Raw genomic sequence first — 23,943 nt, forward strand, 5'->3', positions numbered from 1 at the left:
TAAACAAACCCAAAAGATAAACACTAATGACTTTCATTTCCATTCTGAACAACAGTAAATTTTCACAATGACAGAGATGACAATTAGGATGATTCTGATGACGACAACGATGTCAATGGTTCTGACGACGACGATGATGATAATGACGATGGTCATGACAATTGCAGGCTCCATGAAGATGACAGCAATGATGACAATGACACATTAAAAGTTACACATGCTCACTACACATCTTTAATTTAATCAATGTTTCCATGGAAACCTGGTTTCCCATCATCTGTGTTTAACTCTTTGTCTCAATGATGCATCATGACAGAAAGGTTCCTCTGCACGGCCTTGTCTTCAAAGCGACCGGACTTGTGATCTAATCTCAGAAACATTGCAACACACCCCTAATGAGCAAAAAAAAAAAAGTCCTACATTCTGAAGTGGCTTTTCCTCTTATCTTTTGATGAAACTCCATTAACATCGCCGTCCCGCTCGGCCTCCCTGTGGCTCTGCGTAATGACCGTATTTATAATAAATCTCACAGGCCAGAGTGAATGAACTTAAATGTTACATTTGTTAGAAATATTATGATGAAATATCTGCTAAAATCACTCGCTTAGAATGTTTGCTATATTTTAGAGGAGCTTCATCACTTGCGTTGACTCCTAGATGTTTTTTTTCTTTCGAGTTTTATTACTGGTGTGTGTGTGTGTGTGTGTGTGTGTGTGTGTGTGTGTGTGTGTGTGTACAGGTCTGCTTCTTCTCTTTCATTGCTGCTCTCCCTCAGGACACCTGAATAATAGATATAAATAGGAGTAGAAGAGAGACACGGGCACTTTATCCAGCTTATTGCCGGTGTTTTTTTCTTCTCACACTTATTCCTGAGGGAAAAAGAAAAAAAATCTTGAAAGCATAAATCATAAAAGTCAAGGAAATTAAAGTGTTTTAAACACCAAGCTAAAGTGTGACGGCTGGAGAGTCTGCCATTGCAGTCTCTCGTCCTCTCGCGGTCTTCTTCTCTTCATGTTGATTTCATCATAAATGCTCTAAAGGCAAGAAAACATGGCATGAGCCAGGATTATTATTCAAATACAGACGTGTACAGAATAATCACACACAATTTACATGTGATTATGGAAGTAATATGAGATATTGTGGGAAAAGTGAACGAGCAATTGAAAACATGTAAAATGATATGAAAAATAAGATCAATTCATTAATTGATCATATTATTGATTCATGTAAAAAAAAAACATGTTAATGTAAATGAATCATGTTTAGGAAAAACATGGAAATATAGGATTCACATGAAAAGGAATCACACGGAAATGAATGAATCATGTGTAGAGAATCACATGTTAATGAATGAATCACGCGTAAAGAATCGGATAAAAATAAATGATCATGTGTAAAAAATCTTGTGGAAAGGAAAATGTCACGCGCAAAGAATCACATCAAAATAAATGAATTAAATGTAAAGAATCAAATGGCCATTAATGAATCAGTGTTTAAGGAATCAAATCAAAATAAATGAATTAAATGTAAAAAATCAAATGGGCATTAATGAATCAGTGTTTAAAGAATCACATCAAAATAAATGAATTAAATGTAAAGAATCAAATGGGCATTAATGAATCAGTGTTTAAAGAATCACATCAAAATAAATGAATTAAATGTAAAAAATCAAATGGGCATTAATGAATCAGTGTTTAAAGAATCACATCAAAATAAATGAATTAAATGTAAAGAATCAAATGGGCATTAATGAATCAGTGTTTAAAGAATCAAATCAAAATAAATGAATTAAATGTAAAGAATCAAATGGGCATTAATGAATCAGTGTTTAAAGAATCACATCAAAATAAATGAATTAAATGTAAAGAATCAAATGGGCAGTAATGAATCAGTGTTTAAAGCATCACATCAAAATAAATGAATTAAATGTAAAGAATCAAATGGGCATTAATGAATCAGTGTTTAAAGAATCAAATCAAAATAAATTACTCACTCACTCACTCACTCACTCTCTACCGCTTATCCGAACTACCTCGGGTCACGGGGAGCCTGTGCCTATCTCAGGAGTCATCGGGCATCAAGGCAGGATACACCCTGGACGGAGTGCCAACCCATCACAGGGCACACACACACTCTCATTCACTCACACAATCACACACTACGGACAATTTTCCAGAGATGCCAATCAACCTACCATGCATGTCTTTGGACCGGGGGAGGAAACCGGAGTACCCGGAGGAAACCGGGTACGGAGGCGGGAATCGAACCCCCAACCCTGGAGGTGTGAGACGAACGTGCTAACCACTAAGCCACCGTGCCCCCCCAAAATAAATTAATTAAATGTAAAGAATCAAATGGGCATTAATGAATCAGTGTTTAAAGAATCACATCAAAATAAATTAATTCAATGTAAAGAATTGTGGGAAAATGTGGGAAAAAAATCACGTGGAAATAAATGAATCATGCGTAAAAAAAAAAAAATGAATTGAAATGAATGAATCATAGGTTCACCAGATAAAAATAAAGGACTAATGTGAAGAGAATCACGTAAGTATAAATAAATCACGTCAAAAATATCATATAAGAATAAGTCAGTTGTGGGAAAAAACACGTTAAAAAAAGTAGTACATGTTTACAAATGTATGCAACATAATGTGAAGTGTGTAAAAACCTAAAAGTGTAAATTATAGATGTGCATCACGTGATTTTGTTCATGTTTAGAACTCTAGATAAAACGCAATGCAGTTTAGTGTGACACTATAGTAGGGGATGTACAGTATGTGTACACACACACATACACACACCCATATACACACACACACGGTAAGGATAAGAAAAGATGAATGGCTGAAAGAAGTATTGATGCTATAAGGCTTCTTTAAAACAGATTCTTTAAAACAGATGATTCCCACGCGGCGGCTGACCTCGTCTCTGTTCTCGTACTCCTTCATCTTTACACCAACATCATGAAAAATTCACGGCATTTTTAACTGACAATCACGTTTGTAAATGAGCCGCTTCCTTTTTTTGTAGGGCACAAGATAAATAAGCATCAGAAGGCAGCTGTGAGTTAAAGCGGGGAGGCGAGGAAAAGGAAATGAAGCGTGATGATTACGATGCAAAATTATGCAGCCTCCTAAAAAATAGATCATTACGCAAATCCAAACAAGCTGCTATGATTCTGAGACTTTACAAAACTGTGACGCTTTATTATGACTGAAAGGGTAGAAGTTTGTTTTGTTTTGTTTTGTACTTCAGAAACTGAAGTAGCTTTTCATTTACATCATAAAGAACAGAGTAACGTAGCAGCATTTCTATTTACTTCTGAATCTGCTCTAAGATAAAGAATTTATACAATTCAGACCTTGACTTTGTGTTTTTGCTTTGTTTTTATTTTGTAATTTGTTCATGTTTTTCTGTTTTTCTCCTTTTTTTATTTACTAGTAGGTGAAATGCTAGTCGCTTTAAGCTTTTTTTATTTTATTTGTCAACAAAAGATGACAAAAACAGTAGTAGCTTTTATTTCATTTTTCCATAAGTGTATTAGCTCTATCTATCTATCTATCTATCTATCTATCTATCTATCTATCTATCAATCTATCTATCTATCTATCTATCTATCTATCTATCTATCTGCATGCCTACTCTATCTATCTATCTATCTATCTATCTATCTATCTATCTATCTATCTATCTATCTATCTGCATGTGTATCTATCTATCTATCTATCTATCTATCTATCTATCTATCTATCTATCTATCTATCTATCTGTTTGCATGCCTATCTATCTATCTATCTGCATGCCTACTCTATCTATCTATCTATCTATCTATCTATCTATCTATCTATCTATCTATCTATCTATCTATCTGCATGTGTATCTATCTATCTATCTATCTATCTATCTATCTATCTATCTATCTATCTATCTATCTATCTATCTATCTGCATGCCTACTCTATCTATCTATCTATCTATCTATCTATCTATCTATCTATCTATCTATCTGTTTGCATGCCTATCTATCTATCTATCTGCATGCCTACTCTATCTATCTATCTATCTATCTATCTATCTATCTATCTATCTATCTATCTGCATGTGTATCTATCTATCTATCTATCTATCTATCTATCTATCTATCTATCTATCTATCTATCTATCTATCTATCTATCTGTTTGCATGCCTATCTATCTATCTATCTATCTATCTATCTATCTATCTATCTATCTATCTGCATGCCTACTCTATCTATCTATCTATCTATCTATCTATCTATCTATCTATCTATCTATCTATCTGCATGTGTATCTATCTATCTATCTATCTATCTATCTATCTATCTATCTATCTATCTATCTATCTATCTATCTATCTATCTGTTTGCATGCCTATCTATCTATCTATCTATCTGCATGCCTACTCTATCTATCTATCTATCTATCTATCTATCTATCTATCTATCTATCTATCTATCTATCTATCTATCTGCATGTGTATCTATCTATCTATCTATCTATCTATCTATCTATCTATCTATCTGCATGTCTATCTATCTATCTATCTATCTATCTATCTATCTATCTATCTATCATTAGCAGTATGGTTTTAAACAACTGAAAGGGTAGTAGCTTTATTATTATAATATGAAAAAAATACGTTAGTTGCGTATTTCTTTTTAATTCTAAAGCTTTTTATTATTAAAAAACAACTTCTGAAACAGTAGTAGCTGACAGACAGATAGACAGACAGACAGACAGGATAGATAGATAGATAGATAGATAGATAGATAGATAGATAGATAGATAGATAGATAGATAGATAGATCTAATACTGTCATGGAATTTTAAAATTTATTGCATCATCATTATTGTTGTTGACTATTGTTAATGACCGTTGTTCAGAATGGAAATGAAAGCCACACATATTTCTGTCATTCTTTTTTGTTTTGTCTAAATAAATAAACAAACAAATAAATAAATAGACAAACAGATAGATAGATAGATAGAGAGATAGATAGATAGATAGATAGATAGATAGATAGATAGATAGATAGATAGATAGATAGATAGATAGATTAATGCACTGAGTGTGAGAGCTGGCTGTGGATCTCTCTCTCTCTCTCTCTCTCTCTCTCTCATGATTATGTCCTTCCTCATGGTCCTACAGAGCCTGACAATCTTTCCTGAAACTCAGACCTTTATTTTCCTGGTTGTAACAGACTGGTTGTAATTAGTTCAACATGAAGAAAAGAGTGATAGAAAAGAGTTTTGAAACCACACCCTTTCCTACAGCATTCCCTCTGAGAAAGAGGCTTGTTCATGGCTTCCATTTTTCACATGTATGGATCCTTATCTTGCTGAACTTGAATGAATCTTATCAGCGGTACAAGACGTGTGTATGCTGAAACACGTCAACACGTCAGTGATTAGTATTTCACTTGCTGGATAAAGGGACGCTCGGAGAAAACAGCACGTTACACGCTGGCACGAGCGACGTGTTGCTCAGTCAGCTGTTGATTTCTGTCACCGGTGTTTTAATTATAGCAGGAGCTTAACATCACGCTCGAACCACATCAATAAACAAACAAACAAACAAACCAACCATCTGTTCTTTTTTAATGCCATATATTATAAATACGCAGATTTACATGAAGATATAAAATAGTCGATTTGTATCCAGACACACGCCGACGCATTGGCATGTCCCCAAAAAATTGTACAGCTCGATTCCAAAATAAGCTCAACGTACAAACCTGAGACACTAGAAGGAATGAAATACAGCATGAAAACGGTGCTACACGGTAGCAAATAGGCAGCGAATGCGTTTAATTAAAAACTAAACAAACAAACAAAGAAAAAAAAAATCGCTGAATCGATTCCTTCATCGAGTCGACACAAATCCAAATGAAACCTTGAACAAAAGAGAACGCTGTGGAAACTCCAACGCAAAGTGCCAGTCGTATCTGTAGTAGCAGTTTTATCCAATATTTCTTAATTTATTGTCATAGCAAATATAATATACAATATAATAAGCCTATTTCTAGAGAATATGTTGAATAAGTTTGTGCACGAGCGTTTACGACGTGTTTACCGTAAACTCGGATCTCCTGGGCAAAAAGAACTGATAATAATTATATTAATATGTAAAACGTATACAGCGCAAGAAAACAAAGAATAAAGCCAAAAGTTAAAGCAATGATGGAAACGAGTGCAGATGTAGCAAAGGCTTATATACGAATATTACGATTTCAGTTCTCCAATTGACGATTTGTGTTTTTGTTTTTTGTTTTTTTATACGGAAGGAAATGAACGCATTTGAACAAATTCTAGAGAAGGAAAATCACTTGCTAGCTTTTTCAGTCCCTCTAGTTTTCAGAAACAAACACAAAATACTCCAAAATATTTAAAGTTGCATCCCAAATTTTGTAAAATAAATAAATAAATAAATAAATAAATTTAAAAAAAAAGCAAAATCAAGCATTTTTGGTCAACAATCACAAACAAATTCAGTCAGTGAGCCAAAGCCAACATGTCTTAATCTGTCAGGATTTCACGTGTAAAATTAAAAAAAAAACAAAACAAAAAAACAATTAAAATTCAGATGTTAAACATCTGAGGTGGTTTTCTGAATCGGAATCCATTTTTTCTTTACCATTTTTGATAATAATCGATTTTTGTGCATTTCACACATTTTAATCATCGTTTGTTTTAGTTATAAGGAATTATAGAAATACTTATCAGCGAATATTATTATTATTATTATTATTATTATTGTTATTATTATATTAAGGATTGATTTGTTCTTCTTATTAAAATGTGAACTTTCGGGTCATTTTAAAATTCACTCTGACGTTTCTTACCTTTTTCACTTTTTCTTCAACTCTCAATAATGTGTGTGTGTGTGTGTGTGTGTGTGTGTGTGTGTGTGTGTGTGTGTGAAAGCGAGAGATGTGGTATAAGGTGATGTGGCACGACCTCTCGATGCTTATTGGTGACAACGAATAAAAAAGAATTCCAAATCCGTTTTTATGTAAATTCTCCAAAATGAACAACACTTTAGGAACGAAATCGCAGATTTAATACGATTTTTTTGTGCATTTTGATAAATAACTGTAAAGTAGCATGAATAATAATAATAATAATTGGCAAAAAGCATTAAGTAAGTGAAAATATCTAGAAATAGGCTTTACAGTATATTATATTTGGTATTCAATCTTATAATAAGAAAATATTCAATAAAAATATCAATATTCCGGTGGCCAAGCTGCCAGACGTGGCTGATCCGTATGCACATGTACAGTAGCTAAGGATAAAAATGTTTAACATTTATCATATGATGTCAAGTTCGATTAGAGACATCCAGGTGCATCATGGTCTCCACGTCAGCATTCGGGCTTATCTGTGTTCTCCAGTGTCCTCGACTCTCTCGCAATCCCGTTACAAGGTGCTACCAGGCAGGACGCTGGTGATAGTCCATTTCTGTCCGCTGCATTTCTGGACGGCGAGCTCGTAGCCAAACTCGCTCTCGTTGTTTTCCACAAGCTCGAGGCATCGCTTTGACTTCCTGTTCTGTATGGAGCCTCTCTGGGGAGGGAAAAAAAAAGTTATTTATCCATTCTCCATTCTTTGGTACTGCAGCACTTCATTTCGGAGTTATTTTGAAATCTCAGCATGCGTCCAAGCTAAAGGATGAGAGAGCTGCTGCAGAGAGAGTTGCTGCAGAGAGTGCCGCTTCTAAAACCCTTTGCACCGCAACGACACTGCGAGGCAGGCGATTGCAAAACACAAACACGCTGAGAAAAGAGAGCCGAGAAAGCCTCGGAGGCAAGACGGCATGTCGAACAAAGCGAAATCCGTGTTTTCACGTCCGTTTAACTGCTGCCCGGTTTTCCTCAGTGGGATCGTGAAAAAAACCTCAATGAAGCCTCAGATATCAAACTGAAACCTACCAGCCTGCATCACTGACCTCTGACCTGCTGTTGACCAAACCATCGCATTTAATTAAAGAATGGTCTAGATTCTGATTGGTCAGATGGCGTTGAGTCACAAGAAGTAGTTCACAGGTTTCTTTTAATGTGGTTGTTCTAATACATTAATATTATTAGCTACATCCTTTGGGGGAATATTATTACCATAGCAACCAGTGGAAGGAACGCCTACTATCATACGTATTATCGTAAATCTGAAAATTGATTCAGAAATCGATATATCTTTATAAAAATGCTCGGAGAAATACTTGTTCTAATTTTGGTATCAGAAAACGTAATTATATTTTTTTTCTGTATTTATTGTTTTTTATTAAACTCACATCCTCATTATAGTACTCATGCAAACGGAATTAATATGTTCTAAAAATATACCCTAGGCAGTTCGTTGTAACGGCTCATTAACGACTGCGTTCTCGTCATAGTAATTTAGCTGTTCAAGTTCAACGTGATGCTAATTAATTGTATTGCTTTTTTACCGACGTGAAGTACAAGGCGTCCTGCTGCTCGAGTCCTAATCATAGCAAATCAGTTTAGCCTTCAGGTTACTGAACAATGTAATTGCTTGTTTCTGTGTGTTGGTTGATAAAGCTGCTTATCATCTCCTGCTGTAATTTGGTTCTAATCGGTAAACATGTTAATATGAAGCGATCCAGACTGCAAGAAGGAAAAGAGAAATGTAGAAATTTTAGAATGAAAAACAAACACAGCATTTGTTGAATTTAATCTTATTATTCAGGCTAAAAGGGAATTACAGTAAGTGGTTAAGGCTCTTTACTGATGATCAGAAAGTCTGCGTTCAAGCTCCAGCACAGCCGAGACGCCGCTGTTGGGCCTCTGAACGAAGGCGCCGGCTGACCATGTGCTCACCATGCTGTAATGTTTATGCGATAAAATAAAGGCTTTTTTTTAATCCTTGAAATTAAACATTTTATGTCACGAAAATCAGAAAAGCAACAAAATTATTTTTCCAGGAAACTTTGTTTTTATATCTGATGAAAATTAATATTTATTATGAATTAATTTTTTATGGATCTACTTTAAATTAAGCTAGTCACTGTGCTATAGTAGGCAGTCCTACTAGTGGTTGCCATGGTAATAACATCTTTTGGTGAGTGCCCAATTTGGACATACACTTAGGGGTGTACTCACTTTTGTGGCCAGCGGTTAAGACATTAATGGCTGTGTGTTGAGTTATTCTGAGGGGACAGAGAGAAAGAGAGAGAGAGGAGAGAGAGAGGAGAGAGAGGAGAGAAAGAGAGAGAGAGAGAGGAAAGAGAGAGAGAGAGAGAGAGAGAGAGGAGAGAGAGAGAGAGAGAGAGAGAGATATTGTATGTTATATATATATATAACATTAGAATTAGATAACATAGAATTAGATATGTAATTTATTTCAATTAATTTAATACTTAATATTCATTCATTCATTCATCTTCTACCGCTTATCCGAACTACTCGGTTCACGGGGAGCCTGTGCCTATCTCAGGCGTCATCGGGCATCAAGGCAGGATACACCCTGGACGGAGTGCCAACCCATCACAGGGCACACACACTCTCTCATTCACTCACACAATCACACACTACGGACAATTTTCCAGAGATGCCAATCAACCTACCATGCATGTCTTTGGACCGGGGGAGGAAACCGGAGTACCCGGAGGAAACCCCCGAGGCACGGGGAGAACATGCAAACTCCACACACACAAGGTGGAGGCGGGAATCGAACCCCCGACCCTGGAGGTGTGAGGCGAACGTGCTAACCACTAAGCCACCGTGCCCCCCTTAATACTTAATATTTAATCGTTTAATCTTTCTGTAATAAACTGATAATCTACTGTATATCTTGTCATATGTTTTATTCCTTATTGTTTTTCTCTTCTTTTATTATACTTGTTATTGTTTGTCTTATTTACATCTTTTTAAAACACTCAGGCTTTGAACCTGAACCTGATAAAAAAAGGAATTTGGGTAAAGAGAATTAAAAACCAACAACAACAACAACAACAACAAGAAAACACGATAGTTTTTGAGGGCACGTCTTTAGAAGGTTCCTCTGATCTGATAATAAGCCTTTGTTTATTTCTCGTTGAGTTCATTCGTGGTTAAAGATGAAAAATTCTGCCCTTTGGTGTCATTTAATTTAAGCAAAAAAAACAACAACAAGCAAGTGTCAAAAATCTCTCTCTCTCTCTCTCTTCCCCTCTTTCTCTCTCTATCGCTCTCTCTCGCTCTCTCTCTCTCTTACACACACACACACACACAGCATTGTTTATTTGCCTGGGAAATATTCCTCATTTCAGTGCAATTTCTCTCTGATTTACGGTGGACGCTTCACACCAGACACAATCACCTAAAGCGCAGCGTTTCCTGCGGCGTACACGCCAGGTGTGAAGAAGGGTGTTCGAATTACTGCGTTCAGACAAATTACACCGGTGACGTACGATTACTTTCTTTAGCGCTCCGGCGAACACTGAGGCTAAACGCTCACAGCTGAGTCGCCCTGTGATTTAGAGCAGAGTAAACACTCAGACAATGATGTCTGTATCCATATCTAACCACAGTGAGGACTTCACACAGGGTTTAAATCTTACATTTGGGCCAGAGGCAGCAGTGGGTTTAAATCATCCTCCACCTCATTCCCTGTGATAACGATGTCACCGTTTGGGGCAAAATGGCCAATAAATGAATACGTCACTTTATTAGGAACACCTTCAGTTTATGTTCACATCAAATATGAGCATGTGAAAAAAAACACAACTAAAAAAGTCAACAGAATGACGTGAGGTTTTGATGACTCACACACAACCGTCTGGAGAGTTCACACTTCATATCATTTACATTTACAGCATTTGGCAGACTCTCTTATCCAGAGCGGTACAGAAAACAAAAAACACCCAGAGAGCCGATCTGTAAATCCTTCCTGAACAGAAAAGCATCTCAGAACGCACAAAACGAGCCGAAAGTTTGACCGAATGAACGAGTTTATGTTAATTTTTTTTTATTCAAAAAAAAAAAAAGTTTATTGTTATTAATGAATGTATTCATTTATTAGTTTATTTATATGTGAAGGTAATTTTTAAAAGTAGGAAATAAAATTCGAATCTGTAAAAATAAATTAAGCAATAAAACGTCGCCTTTCGCAGGGAACCTTTCGCAGATAAATAAAAAAAAAAGAGAACAAAAAAAGTAAAAATAATAATAAAAAAAAAGGTTAAGTAAAATAAGTAAATAAGTAAATAAATTAATTAATTATTTCATTAACTCACAATAAAAACAATAATAAATGTTCTGTCATATTATGTGAATAGAAATCTATTTTGAATTATTATTTTTTTTTTTAATATTTAAGCTTTTAATTTGTTTAATGCTTTAGAAAATCACAAAATCTCCTCTGTGTGTGTGTGTGTGTGAGAGAGAGAGTGTGTGTGTGATCATTTTTTTAAATTCCAGACTTAATAGTAATCAACAGAAAGCAAATTCCTGGTCTAGCTCGTGGCAGTCGTTTATCTTAGGAGTTATTATCTTCTGTGCTTCTATAAGCTACTTTGTGTTTTCTGCTTCATACTGTAGATGAAAATCCGCAGATCTTTCTCTGAATAATAAAGCGCTTTAATTACATCTCTGCTTTGGCATCTTCCTTCACCCAGTAATGTGCTGTGCACTTTCATGGTGTGATGATGCGGGGCCCAAGCACCTACCAGGGACAGGTAGAGCCATTACCATACATTTACAGTTCACATCTGACTGAAACTAAGGAAACCGAGTGTTGTTGTGTACAAGGTTTCCGTCTGTAAGCTCTAACGAGGCTTCTGGATTAGCTCGGAGGTTAGAGAGTTTCACACGCTCCTCTCATCACACTCGTTTTCAGCTCCTTGTTACTTCACTCGGGTGTAATGTCTCTTACGAGGGTTGTTACCTGAGTGAAAAGCCAGTGGAGCTTCATGCGCTTGGCGGCGGCGTAGCTGCACTCGATCAGCCTCGGCCGTCCGTTCACGTCCACCAGGCACTTGTTGTCGTCGTCGTCAATGGTGGGGCTGAGAACGCCAACGTGGAGCTGCTGAGTGCTGCTGTAGTACACGTTCTGGAAGTCAAACAAAACACGTGACTGAGACACGAGCTACCGACACGGAGTACGACACACAGGACTGTGTTTAACATACGTTTAAAAGTTAGCTCATGTTACCTGAGATAATAAAACATGCAATAAAAAATAAATGAATTAATTCAAATGTTTTTTTTATATAGATCACAGGGATACTGGGTCTGGTGCAGGAATTCATCTTGAATGGGGTTCATACGCACACACACACACACACACTCACACACTCTTACTCTCTCACTCTCACACACACTCTCACGCTCACACACAAACACACTCACACACAAACACACACATACCCACACACTCACTCACTCTCACACACAAGCAAGCTCACACACACACACGCACACATACATACACACTCACTCTCACACACACAAGCAAGCTCACACACACACATGCACACATACATACACACTCACTCTCACACACACAAGCAAGCTCTCACACACACATGCACACATACATACACACTCACTCTCACACAAAAAAACACACACACTCACTCACTGACACACACTCTCACACACACACTCACTCACACACAAACACACACACACTCACACACACATTCGCTCACTCTCTCACACGCACACTCTAACACACAAACACACACTCACACACACACACTCACTCTCAGTCTCTCTCTCTCACACACACACACACACACACACACACACACACTCACTTTCTCACACACACACACTCTCTCTCTCTCTCTCTCTCTCTCTCTCTCTCTCTCACACACACACACACACTCTTTCTCACACACACATACTCCTTGACACTTAGAAGCTGTATACACTGTATTTTTTAAATATATTTATAATTACAAAAAGTATAGAAAACAAATTTAAATGGATCTGAAAAATGGAAGTAGAAGGCAAATAAAAACTAAAACCATAGAAATAATTCTAGAATAGAAATAATAATCTTTTATTTCTAATAATTCTATGGTACACTAATATAGGGTTCTAAATCTGTGCATTAATTAGTGAAGAATTAAGTAAGTAGAGTTAATAATAAGTGTATTAATTAGTGTATATACTGTACATATTTCAGAAGGTTAATAAAAAGGGAAAAAAATACGACTATTATGAAATGATACGCTACAAATAAAAGTGTTTGTACATCTGAGGCAGCCTGAAAAACTCTGAGCCACAGTAAATTTGGTTCCTAACAGAGATTGCATAGTCACGGTCCTAAAATTACATCAGCGAAGAAAAAAAAATGACTTGGATACTTTTCGCTCCAGTAGAAGGTACTTTAAACGATAAAGCCATCCGAGGACGCAGAGCTGTATGTGATTGTGTTTTAGCAGCGAGCCAGAGAGCCATAAAAACACAAACAAACAGTGGAACGTGTTAACAGTTACACTGCGATGGTGAGGAGCAGAGGGAATAGAGGCCATCGTTCAGCTCGACAACGAGAACGTTAAACATCTCAGAAACGCAGACGCTGAAGAATCACAGTAGAATAGAAGCCTTTATTTTGTTACAGCTACATTACAGCAGAGTGAAATTCTTTCTTCACATATATCATCTTTGGAGATTGGGCACATGGTGAGACATGGTACAGCACCTCTGGAGCACTAAGGGTTAAGGGCCTTGCTCAAGGGCCCAACAGTGGCCCACACACACACACACACACACACACACACACACACATACTGAGGCTTGAATTCTGATCCTCTGATCAACAACCCAGAGCCTTAAACACAAGCAGGTAATGAATGATTATCTACACCTGTTTAGGGACTCAACACAAGTGAGAAAAGCCTAGTATACACACACACACACACACACACACACACACACACACAATCCTGCTACTGACAAAGACATCTCCGAATACCCTGTTACAATAGAAGCGACAACGTATTAGGAGCACATTAACGTGAGCCTGCTGGTGTCGAAAATTCATCAACACCTTCTGACCAATCAGAACTGAGAATTCAGGAATGTGCTGGAGTTTAATTTAAACATTTAATTTAATTTTTTTTTAAATTGTCTTTGCGTTCTATTTGTTTACTTAATACGATAAGAGATATTAGATATGCAGAGAACAAGCAGGTGATAGAGGCTTGTCTACACCTGTGTAGGGACTTAATAATGGTCTATGATAGTACAAACACACACATACACACATACACACACACACATACACACACACACACACACACATACACACGTACACATACACACACACACACATACACACACACACACATACATACATACACACATACACACACATACATACACACACACACACACACACGTACACATACATACATACACACACATACACACACACACATACACACGTACACACACACATACACACACACACACACACACACGTACACACGTACACATACATACATACACACACATACACACACACACACACACATACATAAATACACACACACATACACAAACACATACACACACACTTACATACAAACACACACACATATACATACATACATACATACATACACACAGACACAAACACTTTTATTCACGCACATACATACACACACACATACACACACACTTACATTCACGCACATACATATACACACATACAAACACACACACACTTACATTCACGCACATACATACACACACATACATACACACACACATACATATACACACACACGCACACAGTATGAGGAGCTTCTGAAGTGCTTTTCAGATGGAATAGAAGCTAATTAGAAGAACCATGTTGCTGCCATCCAACACACACAGCTCTCAAAGAAAGAAAGAAAAGAAAAAACTGGAGCAATTCAACCCTTAGATGTGTAACCATGACAACATCCATCAAAAAGAGCAAATATTCCATTACAACCTGCTGGATTCATTTCTCTCTCTCTCTCTCTCTCTCTCTCTCTCCCTCTCTCTCTCTGTATCTCTCTCTCTCTCTCTCTCTCTCTCTGTATCTCTCTCTATCTCTCTCTCTCTCCCTCTCTCTCTCTGTATCTCTCTCTCTCTCTCTCTCTCTCTCTCTCTCTCTCTCTCTCTCTCTCTCTCTCTCTGTATCTCTCTCTCTCTCTCTCTCTCTCTCTCTCTCTCTCTCTCTCTCAGGAAACATCCCAGAATTACTTTTCCACTGAGTGAACCTGTGCGCTAAAAATACAGTCATGTTGTGGGTCTCCTGAGCAGGATTGGTCACGGCAGGACGTGACGTGCGTTATGGAAGGAGAAGAATGAGTCACGCCTGTTTCAAGGACGCACGCGAACTGCATCTGTTTACAACATGCAGGACGCAGCCTGGCACCACAGCTGGCAAACACCTGGGGACACACCCCGGGGTCTGAAGAACATCTGGCACACCTGTCTTTTGCTTCCAGGCACTGAAAACGGCTTCATCTCCTTTATCTACAGGTCCTTGTGTGATTTATGGAGCTACAGGTTGAGAGGAATTTTCTGACGCTATGGTCCGAGGAGGAGTTGATGAGTTTTCTGTAACAGCGGCTCTGACGTTAGCGTGTAAGAAGGTTTCTATAGTAACAACGTGCTCAAGAATCAGTGACGTGATGAAGTTTTTGTTTACGCTTTTCTAACAGAAGGAGTCTCCAGTGTCGGTGCTTTCAGCAGATTCTTATCTTCCTCCATCACTTTCTCTCTCTCTCCATCTCTCTCTCTCCATAAATTCTTTTTAATAAACCATGAAACAGAAGTGATGTTTGTGAGAGACAATTGAGAGACGAGTGAGACTCATGTGAGAGACGAGTAAGAAACGAGTGAGATGCAAGTGAGACACAAGTGAAAGACGAGTGAGAAACAAGTGAAAGACGAGTGAGAGGCGAGTGAGAGACAAGTGAGAGGCGAGTGAGACACAAGTGAGAGACGAGTGAGACACATGAGAGACGAGTAAGACAGAAGTTAGAGACGAGTGAGACACAAGTGAGAGACGAGTGAGACACAAGTGAGAGACGAGTGAAAGACGGGTGAGAGACAAATGAGAGAAGAGTGAGAGACAAGTAAGAGAAGAGTGAGGCACAAGTGAGAGACGAGTGAAAGACGGGTGAGAGACAAATGAGAGAAGAGTGAGAGACGAGTAAGAGAAGAGTGAGAGACGAGTAAGAGAAGAGTGAGAGACGAGTAAGAGAAGAGTGAGAGACGAGTAAGAGAAGAGTGAGAGACGAGTAAGAGAAGAGTGAGAGACGAGTAAGAGAAGAGTGAGAGACGAGTAAGAGAAGAGTGAGACTGGATATATAATAACTGGAGGATCACGTGTGCCATCAGAACGACTTCGTACTCTGACTTCATTCAGACAGTCAGGACGCTGCTGGGTTCTGCGTTGTGATTGGTCAGAACATGTTGCTTCCACAGAGCATGATGTGGTTCCTCTGAGCTCTGGATACCGAGCTGTTCCACTCACAGATAAAGAAAACAAGGCAGAGGTTCAGCTTCCTTTCCTTGTGTCTAGTCGTTGGGGATTTGATCACCTGAGATCCGATTCTGGGAGACGATCCAAAACAAAGACATCTTGCACTTATCAGATCTTAGGATTTTATTTCTTTTACTGAGAATTTTCTGAAATAAAGCTGCAGTGTTTCCTGCGTGTTTGGTTTGAGGAAATGAACAATTACACACTGAATAGACACACACACACACACACACACACACACGTCACTTTCACTATACTGACCTCAAAATTCTAAGACATGAGGGTTACATACAAGGTAACAACAGAGATACAGTAAAGGAAAGAGAGAGAGAGGGAGAGAGAGAGAGAGAGAGAGAGAGAGAGAGAGAGAGAGAGAGAGAGACATACAAAGAGAGAGAGAGAGAGAGAGAGAGAGAGAGAGAGAGAGACATACAAAGAGAAAGAGAGAGAGAGAGAGAGAGAGAGAGAGACATACCCAAAGAGAGAGAGAGAGAGAGAGAGAGAGAGACATACAAAGAGAGAGAGAGAGAGAGAGAGAGATACAGAAAGAGTGACAGAGATGTGCAGAATGCGACAGACTAGAAGGAAGACAGAGAAAAAGTTGGAGAGAGAGAGTGAAAAAGTGATAAGTGCTCACCTGAGGCGTCATCCCATGGCAGAGGTACAGGATGGGGACGGTGTCAGTGTCTGGGCCTTGATCCAAACACAGCTCGCTCTTCAGGGAGTTCCTCAGCTGCACACAGACACAGACACCAGGCCATGCTTAGTGCTGAGAGACCAGAGCTTCACACACACACACGCGCATGCACACACACACACACACACACACCTCCGGATTTATTATACAGTCACTGACCAACTCATAATGACTGTGTCAGTGCTGAGAGACCAGCGCTTCACACACACACACAAACACACACACACACACACACACCGGATTTATTACATAGTCATTGACCAACTCATCATGACTGTGTCAGTGCTGAGAGACCAGTGCTTCACACACACACGCGCGTGCGTGCGCACATACACACACACACACACACACACACATTTTCACAATTAATTTTCAAAGCCTTATGTTTATAGGTATGCTCTGAATGTTTCTGTTTCTATAGCAACAGCTTACATGGGTATAAAGATGTTTATTTAGATAGCATTTTTGGAAGGAGTCTCCAGTTCCAGTCAGAGGAAAAATCTTCAGCAAAGTTAATTAAATTAAACAAGACAAATAAAAATCTAAGATATATATATATATATATATATATATTTAGATATTTATATATTTATATATATATATATTTTTTTTTTTTTTTTTTTTTTTTACAGGTGCTGTAATGTAAGCGCTAACAGGATGCAACTTGAGTAGCTGTAAAAGGATAAATAGATAAATAAATAAAGCTGTAATAGGACATCCAACACGAACAAATGTAAACTGGCTTTGTTGGAAAATTATTGTATAAGAGAAATAAAAGACAACACATTAATCATGTCACATGTTTATACGTTTCTTCAGTGTTCTGTCAGAAGGAAATGTCTGTGGAAATGACTTTCTTTCCTTCCCTTTACCTTTTGACACTCGGTCCGGTGTGACTGCGCAATACACTCTTCTGTATTCTGTGGCTACACTCCAGTTTGACTGACAGCCCTCAGAGGAACGAGGGCAAGAGCTATTTCACAATCTGGAGTTAATTTTAATGAGACTAAGCCACGTTTTCTCCACAGGAAGCAAACGCACTGCGAGCTGTAAGGCGTACGGTGAACGAGCCGCTACCATGGAGCCGAGTCACGTGTGTTAACATGGCGGTTCGTGAGAGGTGAAAAGACCTCCGGACGTTTTCTGTTCAGGATTTGACAGGAGTCTATAATCAGGGTTGTGTCGAGCGGAAAAGAAAAAACGCATGGATTTTACTAATCCGGGAAGTTCAGAACCCTGAGACATGACAGCGAGGCTTCAGAAGTTTGTGAGTCAAATCCCAAACAACCAATACAACATACATCTGATTCTGATTCGGTTTAAAAGGTTGTAGGTTTGAATTGTTCACCAAATACATACATTTAAATCTATGATAATGTTTCCTGTTGAGTGGGGTGTGTGTGTGTGTGTGTGTGTGTGTGTGTGTGTATTTTTATGTGTACTTGTGTATGTATGCATGTATATATGTATGTATGTATGTATGTATGTATGTATGTATGTATGTATGTATGTATGTATGTATGTATGTATGTGTGTTTATGTGTGTGTTTGTGTGTATTGTTATATGTGTACTTGTGTATGTATGTGTGTGTGTATGTGTGTGTGTTTATGTGTGTGTATGGATGTGTGTGTGTTTATGTGTGTGTTATGTGTACTTGTGTACTGTATGTGTGGTGTGTGTTATGTGTGTGTGTTTGTGTGTGTGTATGTGTACTTGTGTGTGTGTGTGGTGTGTTATGTGACTGTGTTTGTGTGTGTGTTATGTGTACTTGTGTATGCGTGTTATGTGTGGTGTGGGTGTGTGTATGTGTGGTGTGTGTTATGTGTACTTGTGTGTGGGTGTGTGTGTGTTATGTGCACTTCTGTGTGTGTGTGCGTGTGTGTGTGTGTTATGTGTACTTGTGTATGTGTGGTGTGTGTTATGTGTATGTGTGGTGTGTGTGTTATGTGTACTTGTGTATGTGTGGTGTGTGTTATGTGTACTTGTGTATGTGTGTTATGTGTGGTGTCTGTGTGTGTGTATGTACTTGTGTATGCGTGTGTGTATGTGTGTTACAGTACAGTATGTGTACTTGTTGTGTGTGTGTTATGTGTGGTGTGTGGTGTGTGTTATGTGCGGTGTGTGTTATGTGTGTGTTTATGTGTGTGTGTGTCTATGTGGGTGTGTTATGTGTACTTGTGTATGTGTGGTGTGTGTTGTGTGCGGTGTGTGTTATGTGTGTGTTTATGTGTGTGTCTATGTGTGTGTTATGTGTACTTGTGTATGTGTGGTGTGTGTTATGTGTGTGTTTATGTGTGTGTGTGTCTATGTGTGTGTTATGTGTACTTGTGTATGTGTGGTGTGTGTTATGTGTGTGTTATGTGTACTTGTGTATGTGTGGTGTGTGTTATGTGTGTGTTTATGTGTGTGTGTCTATGTGTGTGTTATGTGTACTTGTGTATGTGTGGTGTGTGTTATGTGTGTGTTTGTATGTATGTGTGTGTTATGTGTACTTGTGTATGTGTGGTGTGTGTTATGTATGTGTGGTGTGTGTTATGTGTGTGTTTATGTGTGTGTGTGTCTATGTGTGTGTTATGTGTACTTGTGTATGTGTGGTGTGTGTTATGTGTGTGTTTGTATGTATGTGTGTGTTATGTGTACTTGTGTATGTGTGGTGTGTGTTATGTGTGTGTTTGTATGTATGTGTGTGTTATGTGTACTTGTGTATGTGTGGTGTGTGTTATGTGTGTGTTTGTGTGTGTGTGTGTCTATGTGCGTGTTATGTGTACTTGTGTATGTGTGGTGTGTGTTATGTGTGTGTTTGTGTGTGTTTGTATGTATGTGTGTGTTATGTGTACTTGTGTATGTGTGGTGTGTGTTATGTGTGTGTTTGTGTGTGTGTTTGTATGTATGTGTGTGTTATGTGTACTTGTGTATGTGTGGTGTGTGTTATGTGTGTGTTTGTGTGTGTGTGTGTCTATGTGTGTGTTATGTGTACTTGTGTATGTGTGGTGTGTGTTATGTGTGTGTTTGTGTGTGTGTCTATGTGTGTGTTATGTGTACTTGTGTATGTGTGGTGTGTGTTATGTGTGTGTTTGTGTGTGTGTCTATGTGTGTGTTATGTGTACTTGTGTATGTGTGGTGTGTGTTATGTGTGTGTGTGTGGTTCTTCTACACTTTCTGAGTCTTGTCCTCAGCCTGCTTCAGGAGTCAGATTACTCCTCTGTCTCTGATTAATGTGTCTGCTCAGGAGTTTGTTGTAAGAAAAGCTGAAATAAAATGTCTGCCCGCGTCTCCTCCTGCCTCAGGCTGGTAAATATTACACCTTTACTCCACTGGGAGAATTCACAACCTTTTAATTATAAATCCCTGACTACAGAGCTGGGAATTCTCCAATCTGATTGGCCGAGAGGTGTTGGTGGATTTATTTCCTGTAACAGCAGCCCTGACAGCTGTAATACAAATCACAGGATTATATTAATGCTCTCCTTCTAACTCCTTATTGTTTCTATAGCAACTGCTCATTCACTTAGAATTCTTTGACTGTGATTCGTTACCTGATGACACTGAAGACTCCTTCCATAAAAGATAAATAAACTTCTTAAAGAAAACTTGCACGTGTGTGTGTATGTACGTGTGTGTGTGTGTGTGTGAGTATGTGTGTGTATGTACGTGTGTGTGTGAGTGTGTGTGTGTGTGAGTATGTGTGTGTGTGTGTGTGTGTGTGTGTGTGTGTGTGAGTATGTGTGTGTATGTGTGTGTGTGAGTGTGTGTGTGTGAGTATGTGTGTGTGTGTGTGTGTGAGTGTGTGTGCGTATGTGTGTGTATGTGTGTGTGTTATGTGTGTGTGTGTGTGTGTGTGTGTGAGTATGTGTGTGTATGTGTGTGTGTGTGTGTGAGTGTGTGTGTGAGTATGTGTGTGTGTGTGTGTGTGCGTATGTGTGTGTATGTGTGTGTGTTATGTGTACTTGTGTGTGTGTGTGTTATGTGTGGTGTGGGTGTGTGTGAGAGTGTGTGTGTGAGTATGTGTGTGTATGTGTGTGTGTGTGTATGTGTGCGTATGTGTGTATGTGTGTGTGTGTGTGTGTGTGAGTTGACAGTGTGTGTGTGTGTGTGTGTGTGTGCGTGTGTGCGTGTGAATTGACAGTGTGTGTGTGTGTGTGAGTGTGTGTGAGTGTGTGAGTGTGTGTGTGTGTGTGAGTGTGTGTCGCCTCACCACTCCATACGCGATGGTGTCTGTGTACATCCTCATCTCGGGGTAGATGTTCACCAGGTACCACCTGAACGTTTTACACTGCATTCTTTTCCTCAGGGCTTTCCTCTCAGAGATGTCACCAATGTCTATGCCTGAGTCCTACACACACACACACACACACACACACACACAGACACACACAGTCGTTTTGTATCATGTTGGATGAAAGTGATATTAATGTAATATGTACACTTGTTTAATTTAGCTTATGTGTTAGAAACGTTCACCTCGACAGAAAATGAGTCTCGACAATGTGTGAGATGGAGGAAGGGGGCGGGGCTTGAAGCTTCCAGGAGTCAGTTAATATCAGAGTGCCAAAAAAAAAAAAAAAAAAATTGCATAGTTGTGCTTGGTGTCTTGCACCTGCAACGTTTTTTGGAGCTCCTACATAAAATGTGTACCTATTGGCAAATCTGGAAATATAATCAAAAATAAGATAAAATAATCAAATCTAAACTGTGAGTAAACTCACAGGGGATCGTGGAAAATAATATACTGTAGGGAGGATGATATCGTTATATCCCACAGACTGCAGCAGCACAACGCACAACAGTGATTGGCTCAGCAGCTGCCGACAATCAGGGGCCAGAATACAGACGCTTCACCGTGGGAAGAAAAATTCTGCGACTGCTAGTGTCCACGTCTTCGCTTCTCATTCGCACCAAGTTTCGTTCTTTCTTTTTCTCTCCTCTTGCTTCACTTCCTGTTCCAAGCTTTGAAATTTTGATTCATTTGAATTCTGATACATTCATTCATTCATTCATTTTCTACCGCTTATCCGAACTACCTCGGGTCACGGGAAGCCTGTGCCTATCTCAGGCGTCATCGGGCATCAAGGCAGGATACACCCTGGACGGAGTGCCAACCCATCGCAGGGCGCACACACACACACTCTCATTCACTTACGCAATCACACTACAGACAATTTTCCAGAGATGCCAATCAACCTACCATGCATGTCTTTGGACCGGGGGAGGAAACCGGAGTACCCGGAGGAAACCCCCGAGGCACGGGGAGAACATGCAAACTCCACACACACAAGGTGGAGACGGGAATCGAACCCCCAACCCTGGAGGTGTGAGGCGAACGTGCTAACCACTAAGCCACCATGACCCCCGAATTCTGATACAGATTTTTATTTATTCTCCCTTCTTCACATTTCCTCTGAATCTTCTCACCTTCTCCAACACTTACAAACCAATCCTGAAGTCAGCAGCTGATGATAAGTTCGTGAAACTCTTAATGCTAGCTCTCAGTTCTGGGAAACAAAAATTTTGATACGAATTTTAAAACGTCGATGTATTGCTAGCATTTTATTAATGCGGTTTTTATAAACTGTCGCTGTTTTCTTGCCATTTTATTATGGATTTTAAAAAAGTTTCCCTTTTAGCTAGAATTTTGTTAATATTTTAAGTGTCACTGTTTTGCTAGCATTTGATTAAGAATTTTTAAAAATTTCATTGTTTTGCTACAATTTTGTGAAAAAAGTCTCCCTGTTTTACTGTTTTAAAGATTTTGTTAAGAATTTCAAAAAACTGTTGCTGTTTCCTTTCCATTTTATTACAAATTGCGTCCCGTTTTTGCTACAATCTTTGTAATGTTTTAAAAAAATGCGTCACTGTTTTGTTAGCATTTTATTAACAATTTCAAAAAAGTGCCACGGTTTTACTGCGATTTTGTTAAAGTATTCAAAAACTTTTTTTGAAAAAAAAGCAATTTTATAACATTTAAAACAATGTCATGTTTTTGCTACAACCTTGTTAATGTTTACAAAACTGCATTGACTGCATTTTACTAAACGTTTAAAAAAGTGTCACGGTTTTGCTACAATTTTGTTAATGTTTTTATAAGTTTCACTGTTTTGTTGTCATTTCATTAAGAATTTTAACAATCTGCACTGTTTTGCTGCGGTGATGTTAACCTTTTTAAAAACATCACGGATGCTGTACGATCCTGCTCTTGCTTTTCTTGTCTTTAGCTTTACCGTGAAGCTCATAACCTCACAAGGTAAAACCTTCTCACCTGCTTCACCGCTTAAAAAACCAATCCAAAGGTCAGTAGCCGAAGTTAAGCTCCTGGAACTCTTTACGCTAGCTCTCAGTGCTGTGAAGAACAAGGCTCCTGTAGCTCAAAGCTCAGGATTGGACAGATCGTCCAAGCCGCTTGACCTCTGTGCTTTTCTACATTCCTCCTCTTCTCAGAGCGAAGCCTCGGCCAAGCGACAGGCAGCTCGCTGTGCCTTCTGTTCCTTCTAAACGAGCTTAATTGCTGTGTGGTTGATAAACGCACGGTTCGAGTCTGAGCTCTGTAATATAGCAGGAGCGGTTGGAGGACACGATCCACGCTAAGCGACTACAAACCACCAAAATGCTCGCTTAAATCACTAAACAAAAACGACATGCATTTCTCTGTGTAGCCTTTCTTCTTTCTTTCTTTCTTTTTGTCATCCTCATGCAGATTAAATGAGTCTGCGCTGAATTTGTATTCCACAACACATACACACAGGGAGAAA

The 23,943-nt window shown here is 38.7% G+C and overlaps 1 protein-coding gene across 1 annotated transcript in view; it reads right to left on the reverse strand.

The window, feature by feature from the left end:
• Window positions 1–6,823: 6,823 nt before the first annotated feature.
• Window positions 6,824–23,943, reverse strand: part of galnt18b (UDP-N-acetyl-alpha-D-galactosamine:polypeptide N-acetylgalactosaminyltransferase 18b) — a 110,466-nt gene continuing 93,346 nt past the window's right edge. The window contains exons 8-11 of the mRNA XM_060887968.1: window positions 21,393–21,530; window positions 17,137–17,232; window positions 11,910–12,074; window positions 6,824–7,592 (exon numbers count right to left, since the gene is read on the reverse strand). Coding sequence (XP_060743951.1) covers window positions 7,446–7,592; window positions 11,910–12,074; window positions 17,137–17,232; window positions 21,393–21,530 — 546 coding nt within the window. The 3' untranslated portion in view covers window positions 6,824–7,445. The remainder of the gene's footprint in view (window positions 7,593–11,909; window positions 12,075–17,136; window positions 17,233–21,392; window positions 21,531–23,943) is intronic.

The sequence above is a fragment of the Tachysurus vachellii genome, chromosome 1, assembly GCF_030014155.1.
Source record: "Tachysurus vachellii isolate PV-2020 chromosome 1, HZAU_Pvac_v1, whole genome shotgun sequence".
Taxonomy (NCBI): Eukaryota; Metazoa; Chordata; class Actinopteri; order Siluriformes; family Bagridae; genus Tachysurus; species Tachysurus vachellii.